Source organism: Gekko japonicus, unplaced genomic scaffold, assembly GCF_001447785.1.
Source record: "Gekko japonicus isolate JY-2015 unplaced genomic scaffold, Gekko_japonicus_V1.1 scaffold892, whole genome shotgun sequence".
Classification (NCBI taxonomy): domain Eukaryota; kingdom Metazoa; phylum Chordata; class Lepidosauria; order Squamata; family Gekkonidae; genus Gekko; species Gekko japonicus.
Window position 1 is genome coordinate 677,491 of NW_015174869.1, and position 12,375 is coordinate 689,865.

General features: G+C 47.4%; 1 protein-coding gene across 1 annotated transcript in view; it reads left to right on the top strand.

Annotated features, from left to right (window-relative positions):
* Positions 1-7,210, top strand: part of LOC107121795 (C-factor-like) — a 10,923-nt gene extending 3,713 nt beyond the window's left edge. The window contains exons 2-6 of the mRNA XM_015424788.1: positions 2,045-2,096; positions 2,240-2,427; positions 5,712-5,870; positions 6,034-6,144; positions 6,902-7,210. Coding sequence (XP_015280274.1) covers positions 2,045-2,096; positions 2,240-2,427; positions 5,712-5,870; positions 6,034-6,144; positions 6,902-7,015 — 624 coding nt within the window. The 3' untranslated portion in view covers positions 7,016-7,210. The remainder of the gene's footprint in view (positions 1-2,044; positions 2,097-2,239; positions 2,428-5,711; positions 5,871-6,033; positions 6,145-6,901) is intronic.
* The last annotated feature ends 5,165 nt before the right edge of the window (positions 7,211-12,375 follow it).

Below are 12,375 nucleotides of genomic sequence, written 5' to 3' on the forward strand. Positions count from 1 at the left end.
GGACCCAGCTGAATTGGCCAACTTTCGGCCGGTTTCCAATTTGCCCTATTTGGGCAAATTAATTGAGAGAGCAGCGGCGATTCAGTTGCAGAGCTTTATAGATGACACTTCCATGCTAGACCTGTTCCAGTCTGGCTTCCGGCAAGGGCATGGGATGGAGACAGCACTGGTCGCCCCCACAGACAACTTCCGGAGGCATTTGGATTGGGGCGGGATGGCGGTGCTGTTGCTGTTGGACTTGTTGGTGGCATTTGACATGGTCAACCATCAGTTACTGATCCACCGCCTCGCCAACACAGGGTTCCAGGGGCTTGCCTTGCAATGGCTTTTCTTCTTTTTCCCAGGGTGGGGGGGGGGGGGGGGGCCTGCTAGGGGAACAGACGTCCCAGAGATACCCACTGGTATGCGGGGTTCCTCAAGGGGCGGTGTTATCCCCAATGCTATTTAACATCTATATCCGCCCCCTTGCCCAGATTGCTCGGAGGCACCGGCTAAGGTGCCATCAATACGCCGATGACACCCAGCTTTATCTGTTGTTGGGCGGCCAGTCCGACTCTACCCCAGATGACCTGGAACAGGCACTTCAGGGCGTGGCGGGCTGGCTTAGACTGAGCCAATTGAAATTGAATCCAACGAAGGTGGAGGTCCTGTGCCTGAATCGGAGCGGGTCGGGGGTAGGGATCCTACTACCGACCTTCGGTGGGGCACCACTTGTGCCAGCGCTGAGGGCCAGGAGCTTGGGAGTGCTCCTGGATGCCGCCTTAACAATGGAGGCCCAGGTAGCAGCCACTGCCAGGTCAGCCTTTTACCATCTACGGCTGATTAGGCAGCTGGTTCACTTACTTGAATGCAATAACCTGGCAACAGTGATTCATGCTACGGTCACCTCGAGATTAGACTACTGCAACGCTGCCCTTGTCCCAAATCCAGAAGCTGCAGCTAGTGCAAAATGCACCGGTCGGGCTGCTGATGGGTCTCTTCACACGAGATCACATCCAGCCTGCGCTGAAGGCACTGCACTGGCTGCCAATAGCATACCGGATTCGTTTCAAGGTGCTGTTTTTGACCTTTAAAGCCCTGTATGGACAGGGGTCTGCCTATCTGAGGGACCGCCTTTCCCCATATGTGCCCCAGAGAGCACTGAAGTCAGGGTCACAAAATTGCCTGACTCTCCCTGCCCCGAAAGATGCCAGTCTGGCCATCAAGAGGGCTTGGGCCTTTTCAGTGGCAGCTCCACACTGGTGGAATGAGCTCCTGGAGGACATCAGGGCCCTGCGGGACCTTTTACAGTTCTGCAGGGCCTGTAAAATGGAGCTCTTCTACCAGGCCTTCGACTAGGAGCTGCCACTGGAGCCACCGGAATTTGAACATACTACAGCCCTACGTTGCAACGTTGGTGCACGGCCTCCTTGCTTCGGACCATATACTCTACTGTCGCCATCTGTACCTGTTATTACATATGTAAATTGCTGGTTTTGTGAATTTTGTCAGTTTTAATGTAGTTATTGTTTTATCTATCTTATCATGTACGCCGCCTTGAGCCAGTTTGCTCCGGCTAGGTGGGATACAAATCTAAAGTAATAAATAAATAAATAAACTGGGGGGGGGGACAGTGCTGAGGGAATGCGCGACTGCAAAGTCAACCCTTAAGGCTTGGTTCCTCAGATTCTCCGGAGCAAGCTGTCAGTACAGAAAGGGCCATTCAGAAGTGGTTTGCCATTGCCTGCCTCTGCATAGTGATCCTGGTATTCCTTGGTGGTCTCCCATCCAAATACTAACTAGAGCTGACCCTGCTTAGCTTCTGAGGTCTGATGAGATTGGACTGCCCTGGGACATCCAGGTCAGGGCAATTACTACAATAAAGAATATAAGATAAATAGCATAACCCAACCTGATGGCTTTGGTTTGGGGAATACAGTCCCCAAAAGGTCAATAACATGGAACAGGAGCAAGCAAACCTCTGGGTCCAACAAGAATCCTAAGTTTTCTGTGTCCATTTGACATGCTAGTCTTGTTTCAGTCACCTTTCTGTCTCCAATTCTAGGCCCTGCGTGATCTGGCTGAAAAACACTCCAGGATTCACGTGATTCCGTTAGGTATGGAATATATCCCTTCCCATCCTGTCCCCCAAGGGACCTAGTCCTAAATGCCACACTGTCTATCGTAGGCACTATGTCACACTGAGCTTTTCATTTCCTGTCTGATTCCTATTTAATCTGCTCACCTGTCTGTACAACAGAGGTGGAAGACCAGTCCAGTGTGAAGGCTTCTGTAGCAAGGGTGGAGTCCCATCTAAACGGCAGAGGCCTGAATGTAGTCATCAACAATGCTGGAGTGAACTCTTATGGCTCACTGGAAACTGTGCAACCAGAAGAAATGCTATCCGTGTTCAACACCAATGTCGTAGGACCCATTCTTGTGGTCAAGGTGAGCATTTCCTCCTCTGTGTTTCGGAGCATTATTTATTGTTTAAATGTGTCTGATTTGGTCAGAGTTAATATGTTATAATTGTAATGAAACTACTGCTAAGGTAGCAAGGTTTTGTGCTATGGCTATCCTCATCAGACAGAAGACTATTACTTCTTAGGAAATTTTAAAATTCACTTTGTCTTATTTGCAAAAACTTTTATCTGTATCAACTGTTGGGCAGTATTTTTGCTGTCAACTATATGTAACATTTTAAGGTATTTGCTGATCTTTGGTCGTAATAAATCGAATTGAATTGAATATGTTATAATGGCTGCGGTCACACGGAGCATTAGCCACGCTACAGAGACGGAAGATAGGTGGATTTTCTGGGCGCGATCACACCGCCACATCTGGGAAGCGTAGAGCTCCCATGGCGAACCCAAGGCTTCCCGCCGAAGATGCGGGGTAAAAAACTAGTACCTCCGAGGTACTAGTTTCCGGAAACCACGGGGCAAGGGCGGGCATCTGATCACATTTCCGGTGGCATCCGGCGCCCGCCCATGTCCCGTCGCGAAAAGGGTTTTTTTTTTCAAGTCTCCCCGGGATGCGCACAAGCACCCAATGGAGCATGCGAACACTTGGGTTAAAAAAACCCCAACAACCCGCCGATCCGCTTCTTTGCCGCGCCGCAGGAGTGACGTATGATTGGCCCCTCCCCCCCAACCACGGGACGTCGGCGGGACGTTTGATCCCACTGCCACGCAGTAGTTCGCTCCGGGACAAACAGCCATGCCTCCCCCCCATGATATCCGGCCCGTGTGACAAGGACGCATAGGGAGCATTGCAGCTCTGTCTCCTTCCCTCTCTCTAGTATTGGGTGAATTTGCTGTACAGATTTTGCAAAACACACTTTTACATTCCCCACTGTGCCACATAGTAGTTTTATATGCTAAGTTATGAATGATCATTTTTATTTTGTTATAGCAGTAAAATAAGTTAAGGCTTAATAAGAAAGTAAATATAGCATATATTATTTAAATCCTCCTCTACCCAAGGAGAAAAGGTTTCTTTTCCTCTCTTTTTTTAGTGGCTTCAAAATGTCTAGAAAATTTTAATCTCTGTTACATAGTAGGTACATGTCTTGGGGTGGGGGAGACAGTGGGCTTTTCCGCACAGTTGACCTACTCCTGATTTTCTTGACAGTTCATAAGAAGAACACAAGAGAAGCCATGTTGGATTAGGCCAATGGCCTACCCAGTCCAACACTCTGTGTCCCACAATGACCAAAACCCAGGTGCCATCAGGAGGCCCACCAGCAGGGCCAGAACTCCAGAAGCCCTCCCACTGTGGCCCCCAAGCACCAAGAATACAGAGCATCACTGCCCCAGACATAGTGTTCCATTTATATCTTCTGGCTAATATCCACTGCTCCATATGTTTATCCAATCCTTTCTTGAAGCTGTCCGTCCTTGTAGCCACTGCCACTTTCTGCGGCAGTGAATTCCATATGTTAATTACTCTGTGGGTGAAGAAGATTCACAGGCATTGGAATCAGTGTGGGCAGAGCTCTGCATATTCAGATTTGAGGAGTCAGTTTGTTTTCTTCCACAAGAGCCTTCAGTAATTTGGATTTTCAAGGAAGGGTGCTTTTGTCTTTGGTGGTGTCACAGCACCCCCACTCCTTTATTTTTGTGTGCTTGCTTATATATAAACATATAAATATATAAAAGGCAGCCATTATATTTTATATATATATAGGCTGCCTTTTTAAGAGGCTCTAAAATACCATTATATCAAAATACTGTTGTAATGATAGATTTAGCAGGTTCTCTGAATCCCCAGCAGAGAGATACAGAAAAAGGCATATCTCCACAAGGGAAGGGACTAGAGACTCACTGTTTTTTAAAACAAAAGCTGGGAATTCAGAGAACCTGCTAAACCTATCAGTACAACAGCATTGTCCTGTCCAGCGTGAGCGGTGCTAAGCCAACGCTCTCTAGGTGTGAGTCAACGCACGGCCACTGAGGAGAGCTTAAATCATCTTTATTTAACTTCACATGCATTCAGAAGATCATTTACTCACAATCGACCAGATAGCTGGGTGGAAAGTTACATCTTGTGATCTAGGTCAGTTCTATAGCCGTGGTGAGAAAGAGATGGGCTTCCCCTCTCCTTGCAGTAAGGGTTGAAGGACAAAGAAACGGAAAAGAACAATAAAACTCCAATCTTTGCGCCTCTGAGATCAGGAAATTACTCTTAATGAGCCAGTCAGAGGGAAGCGTCTGGGACCCCTAACTGTGGACTCCAATTCCCAGGTGCAACAAGTCTTAAAGATACAGAGCAGTTTTACTAAACTACAGATAACGCTGACTGGGGGCAGCATAAGTATATCAATATAACTGTTGTTTCCCCCCCCCCATTCAATCAGAAACGAAACTACTCATTTTCAAGGCGGGGGTGGGGGGAGGAGAGGGAGTGGTCTGATGATGACAACAATCCAATGATTGGAAAGTGGGATGGAGGAGGGTAGGAGTGGGCAGGGCAAGGAAAACCGACAGAAACGTTACGCACAAAGAAAAAGGTGACTCAGAATCAACTTCCAACAAAAGATCAAGGTAAAACTGGCCTCAAAAGAACGGGAAGACCCCGGGAGGAGGGGAAGCAAAAACTAAAGGCACAAAAATGGGGCCAGAATGGATGAAAAAAAGCATGCTGAAAAGCCCAAGTACAGCAGTCCAGGTTTGAGAAAGGGAATCTCCGATCCTTTCCGACCTGTACATTGTCCAGGCATCTACCACTTGGAGAAATGTAGGATGAAAACTGGAGTTTTTGTCCTGAAGAGAAGAACCTATAAGGGTTCTGAGCAGGGCAGTGTTAGTAATATGCTGCCTTTTTTGTCATTCTTGGCCTTTTTGGTGTGTTCAACATGCCCGTTTTCTAGAGTTCTTATCACAAAAGTCCACCTGTGTGTGTTCTAAGTCCGCATAACATAACAGCTGGGAGATGTAGTCTTGTACAGTATTCTGAAGCGTGTGGTGTCTGGGTGTAGGTCAGCATCCTAAGCTGCATGCTGTGGCTGTGTAGGTGTGGTAGGGAAATGCAGTTCATGCTCCGAAAGCTAGCAAACTAGCAAGAAAGCGAAAAACAGTGCCTCAAGACATGCTTTTGTCTAACAAACGGTGGCAGGGAAGATATATGGCCTTGCATTACAAATGTATGCACCACTAATAGCCAGGAGGTGTATGAATGATCTGAATTCAGATCCCTGATTTCCATGGTCTGCTACTTGATCTGTCGTATAGGAATTTCTGCCGTTACTGAAGAAGGCAGCGAGAGAGACTGCGACGGAGGGAATGAGCTGCAGGAAGGCGGTCATCATCAATATAACTTCCAAACTGGGCTCCATTGAAAAGGGCTTTGAGGTTATGGTGGACCCTATGTTGGCGTACCGCGCAAGCAAGGTAAGTCTTTCGGAGTAGTGGACGTTCCCTCGTTGTGGGAAACCCCACGACTTACCCAACCATACAACATGTCAGTTCTCTTTTGACCAGTTTGAAACTTGGAAACCTTGAAAGGAGGCCTTGAATGAGACTGCTTCTTCAAAGTCTGGTTTTCATTTTGCAGGTTGCATTGAATATGATGACTGTATGCATGGCAAGGGAACTGAAAGGAGATGGGATCTTGTGCACTACAATCCATCCTGGCTGGGTGAAAACAGACATGGGAACAGAAAAGGTATGCAGGATATGGGGAGGGATGCTGTAACCCTAGAAAGACCCACTGCCGCTAGGGTAGGCTTTGCCCACTAATCCCTCACCCCCACTCTCAATCCCCTGCCCTTGATGATTTGAGGAGTGGGAGAGAAAAATGAGGGAGACAATAGCATTGATGATGACACTCTAGGAAATTCCCATCTCTATGGTGAAGATGTAGAGATCAGAGAGATTCCTATACTGTTGCCCAGAAGTGACATCACATGCTCTGTGGTAAAACTATAGTTTCTGGCATTTTTTAGAGAGGACTGGTGTCACTTCTGAGCTTTCCCCCATATGTGATGTCACACTGTTGCCCAAGTGCAATTTTTAAATATTGTTTTTATTCTGCTGGCTACAGGATGCTAGGAAAGAAATTTCCGGTTGGACATCTACATTGTTTTCTAGGCAGATTTTAAAAAAGTGTTTTTTTTGCAACGCATTCATTCAGGAGAGCCCCCACCTACAATAATAGAATTGCATGACTTGTATGGGGAAACAGGGTCATCGTTTTAATATCTGTGAAATTTGTAGGCAGTCTTATTGCATAGTTTATTGAATGGAGCATAGCAGTCTTCTTGCATTTTTTGTACCAATGTGTTAAAAGTGTTGTAATCCACCATGGGTTTTAGTGAGAAAAGTGGAGTATAAATGAGGTAAATAAGCACACCCTCTACATTTACATTCATTGTACAGGCTGGACCTTCAGGACCGTAACTCTTTCTTTTCTTCTCTCAAAGGCACCATTGTCTGTAGAGTGCAGCGTTCGGGGCATCCTCCAAGTCCTTGCTAATTTATCTTCATCGGAAACAGGAGCTTTTCTGGACTGGGAAGGAAAGCGGCTCCCTTGGTGAGGGGATTCTGGTCAGAGATCCAGGGTTGGCCTCAACTCCTCCAGTCCTCAGTAGCCCCTGCAGACAGAAGCCTCCAGAGAACATGACTTTTCTCAAACACTTGGAAAAAACACAAACCACTGAATTTATACCAGGACGGGACTAAATTTGTATTTTCTTTGTACACCCAGTGGGCTCAGGGCGGCTAACAGAGGCCAGATCATTAGTCTAGCCATAAATAAAAACATATAAAAACATAATAAAAACATCAAAACATCAAGACTAAAGTGCTCTATCCAGTTGCTAGTGTCCTAGATCCAAGATGGTATCCCCACGACTCGAGCTGGTATTCTCAGCATACATATCCAGTGGCGACGGCCTTTCCGATGTAATTCCAAGTTCTTCCTAGGGCCCCGTCAATGCCTCCATTCAGATGTCTTGACAGTGGTGGTATAGTAGGGTGGCGGCTCCTACTCAAAAGCCTGGCAGAAGAGCTCCGTCTTGCAGGCCCTGCGGAACTGCTCAAGGTCCCGCAGGGCCCGGATCTCCCCCAGGAGCTCATTCCACCAGGTAGGAGCTACCACCGAAAAAGCCCTAGCCCTGGTCCCGGCCAGTTTGACATCCTTGGGGCCCGGTATAACCAATAGATTTTGGGCCCCCAACCAAAGTGCTCTTGGGGGAACATGTGAGGTAAGGCGGTCCCTCAGGTAGGCTGGACCCTGACCATAAAGGGCTTTATAGGTAATAACCAGCACTTTGAAACGGATCCGGTACGCTATCGGCAGCCAGTGCAGCGCTTTCAGCACAGGCTGAATATGGTCCCTCCTAGAAAGACCCGTCAACAGCCTGGCTGCACATTCTGCACCAGCTGCAGCTTCCGGATCTGTGACAAAGGCAGCCCCATGTAGAGAGCGTTGTAGTAGTCTAGCCTCGAGGTGACCGTCGCATGGATCACTGTAGCCAGGTCATCGCGGTCAAGGTAGGGGACCAACTGCCGAGCCAACTGGAGATGGTAAAAGGCTGACTTCAGTGGCTGCCACCTGGGCCTCCATTGTTAATGTGGAGTCCAGGAGCACCCCCAGACTCCTAACCCTAGATGTTGGTACCAAAGGCACCCCGTCGAAGGTCGGGAGCGGGAGTCCTAACCCCGCACTGGTCCGGCTCAGGCCCAGGACCTCTGTCTTCGCCGGGTTTAGTCTCAATCGGCTCAGCCGGAGCCAACCAGCCATGGCCTCCAGTCCCCGGAGAAGGTCATCAGGACTGGAGTCCGACCAGCCACCCAGCATCAGATAGAGCTGGGTGTCATCTGCATACTGATGATACCCAAGCCCATAGCTCTGGGGAATCTGGGCAAGGGGGCGCATATAAATGTTAAATAGCATCGGGGACAACACCGCACCCTGGGGGACCCCACAATCAAGGGGGTACCTATGGGAACGCCGGTCCCCGACCGCCACCCTTTGTCCCCGACTTTGTAGGAAAGAGGCAAACCATCGAAGGGCAAGCCCCTGAATCCCCATGTCGGTGAGGCAGTGGGTCAGCAGCTGATGGTTGACCGTATCGAACGTGGCCGACAGATCTAACAACAGCAGTGCCGCCACACCTCCTCGATCCAGATGCCGTCGGAGATCGTCAGACAGGGCGACCAAAGCCGTCTCAGTCCCATGACCAGGGCGAAAACCAGACTGGAAGGGATCTAAGACTGAAGCGTCCTCCAGAAAGCTCTGTAGCTGTAGTGCCACCGCCCTCTCAATCAATTTGCCCAAATAGGGCAAATTGGACACCGGCCGATAGTTAGCCAATTCGGCCGGATCCAAAGATGGTTTTTGAAAAGAGGGCGGACCATCGCCTCCTTGAGCACACTCGGGAACTGTCCCTCCGAGAGGACTTGTTGATAATTTCTCGTAGTGTGCCTTGTAACCCCTCGTGTCCCGCTTTAATGAGCCGGGAGGGGCACGGATTAAGGTCACATGTGGTTGGGCATACAGATACTAGCAGTCTGTCAACTTCGTCCAGACTGAGCGGATTGAAACACTCTAAACCTGGTACCGAAGACATGCAAGGGGCCTCGAGTTCGCTCACTGTCTCAATTGTGGCGGGGAGGTCGCGGCGAAGTGCCAAGACTTTATCTGCGAAAAAGCTCACAAAAGCCTCACAGCCATTATCCAATTCCCTAACATTTTGCCTGCTCTGAGGCAGGTCTGTCAAGGTCCGAATTGTCCTAAAAAAGTGTTATAGTTTGCTCAAAATCTTGGCTAAAGTAAATCATAACTTTTAGTATATGTTTGGGTTTTGTTCTTGCCTGAAAGTGCTCCCAAGTGAATTCCTTCCTCCCTGTTTGAACCTCTGGAAATACAATTTTTTATAATGTTATAAGACTTTTATTTTTAATAGACATTATATTGTTCTGCAATTTGCTGGCTTTTACATGCTTTTAATGAATCTATTGCTGGATGTGGTCCATTTGTGGTTTTTAAAAGAGCTTCAAGTTGGTATTTCACAATGCTATTATGCTTGTAGCTCACAGCCTTTTGGACAGTTGGACTGTGTGTGTTTTTTTAAATTTGGAATTTACATATTCTTGCAACGTACACTGATATCACACATGAAGATCTTTTGTTTAAAAAGACGTTTGAATTTTAGTATCCTGATTACGTTAACATGTCATAAGTTTCATCACTGTTATATTTGGAAAAAAACATATGGCCAGATTGTAATATACACATTATGTTTTATGACAAAAGTTTAGAATCCTCAATGTTTCTTAACTAGCCGATTGTCTTTTTATGGTTTGTTGCATTTTCTGTTGAGATTCTTCCTCAGCTTTTGTTTTGTTTCTTTCTTTGGTTTGGATTAGTTGCAGACATTATTTCCCCTTTGTTTGTCAAACTCACCTTTCAGCCAGATACAAAGGAAGAGGCAGGACTAGAACACACACCCCACACAGCCAGGAGTATTCCCCTAACCACACAGTTCTGACAGACACAGCATATGGTATTACAAATACCCCAGCAGCCATGATGCTGAAACCAGCCATGCACACCAGGACAGGAAGAGCTTGCATTGGGAGCAAGCCAGGTGAATGGGCTCACCCACTCATATATGGGTGCCTTTGCAAGCTGCACTGGCAGAGTGTCATGACCCTTGCATGTCCATGAAGAACAAAATACACGTGTTCTTGCATAATTTGTACTCAAGGGTAACCTGGAAATGTTAGCATGGTAGCTCATTGTACAGAAGAAGAAGAGGAGGAGGAGGAGGAGGAGGAGATTGGATTTATACCCCGCCCTTCACTACCCAAAGAAGTCTCAGAGCAGTTTACAAACTCCTTCCCCTTCCCCCTCCCCACAACAGACACCCTGTGAGGTAGGTGGGGCTGAGAGAGCTCTGACAGAAACTGCTCTTTTTCAAGAACAGCTGTGCCAGAACTATGGCTTGCCCAAGGTCATCCAGCAGGTGCAAGTGGGGGAGTGGGGAATCAAACCCGATTATCCCAGATTAGAGTCTGCGCAGTTAACCACTACACCAAACTGGCTCTCAGAGCAGAGGTCAAATCCCATCTCACCCAAAATACAAGGAGCTGCTAGGGTTGCTAGCCTACAGGTGGGGCCTGGAGATCTCCTGCTTTTACAAGTTTTACAAGCCAGTTTGGTGTAGTGGTTAAGTGTGCGGACTCTTAACTCTTCATCTGGGAGAATGGCAGCCATTAGAGAGCTTTTCCAGCTGCTGCCTGCAGCAGCTTCATATTGAGTTCTCAGAAATACTGAATCTATCCCAGCTGTCCACTGCAAGATGCTGGCACAAGAGCCACAGCTGAAAACAGACATATCCAAAAGTTGGCATGTGCTCTCATTGAGCCTTTGTGAGGTTCTTCTCTCTCCAGCTAAGTTGGCTTGCCCTCAGCCATCGACAGATGTGGAGAATGATTAGATAGAGGATAGTCCAAATAGGCTCAGAATGCTGCTGCTGGGGAAGGACGGGCTCCTGCTTTCCCACCCAAGACATTTTCCTGCATGGAAACAGCACGAGGGGGAGGTACGTCTCACCTTTGGCTGCTTCCCCTTTCTTGCATGTGAGCACAGAAAGGCAGGCAAGAAATAACTCCTCTGTATTTATGTATCTTCAGTATAGTAAAGGTAAAGGTTCCCTTGCTCGAAAGCCAGTCGAATCCGACTCTAGGGTTGCGGTGCTCATCTCCGTTTCAAAGCCGAAGAGCCAGCACTGTCTGAAGACGTTTCTGTGGTCATGTGGCCGGCGTGACTAAACACCGAGACGCACGGAACACTGTTACCTTCCCACTGAAGTGGTACCTATTTATCTACTTGCAATTTCTTGATTTCAAACTGCTAGGTTGGCAGGAGCTGGAACTAGAGACGGGAGCTCACTCCGTCATGCGGTACACTCGGGTCTTGAACTGCTGAACTACCGACCTTCCATAGCCTGCAGTTCAGCGTCTTAACCACTTGAGCCACCGCAGCTCCATCTTCATTATAAACACTGAGATTTGTAAAACTGGAGCTTGGGCTAAGATACACCAGTGGAAGCAGGAAGGGAGATCCTCCAGGTAAATTCATGCTGTGACTCCCCAGCCTTGCAGTAAGATTTTGTTTGAATCTATTTATGGTATAATCTATTTTATAGCAACAAAGAAAATGGGCAAAATCCAGTCAAAACTGAACATGTGAACAGATGATGCTTAGGGTTGCCAACCTCAAGGTGGGGGGTGGAGGTCTCCAGGAATTACAACTGATCTCCAGGCTACAGAAAGATGTTCCCCTGGAGGAAATGGCAGCTTCAGAGGGTGGGCTGTATGGTATACCATGGAGTTTAGGAGAAGCATTAATCCTAGAGTGACATTACCTCCCCACTGAGCCACCTCCCCTCCCCAAACACTGCTCTTCTCCAAGCACCACCCCCAAATCTCCAGGAATATCCCAAGCTGGAGTTGGCAATGCAACCCTTATAACACGACAAACCAGTGATCTCTCTCACACACTATTGTTTACTTATATTGGCAGCAGAACAGAAATAAGATTTTTCCCAACATCTGGTACCTAAGATCTGTTTTCACTGGAAATGCCAGCGATTCGTGCAAACATGTGCTTTCCTGCTGCATCTAGTCTCTATTCACAGCTAACAAATGAGTACGCAAGACCCAAGAACTACGGCATTCACTATTTCTAAAGATGTCTTATGTCCCAAAACTCATACCATAACAAATGTCATAATATTTAAAGGGTTATGGGCTTTTACTTCTTCTAGCAGGTTGAATAATTAATTATTTTTTAATTGTCTTGAACATACTTACAAGTACAGTTGCAACAAAATCCGTGTGCGCAGCATAGTTAAAGATAAAATAGCCAAGTCTCCTTGGAACAATC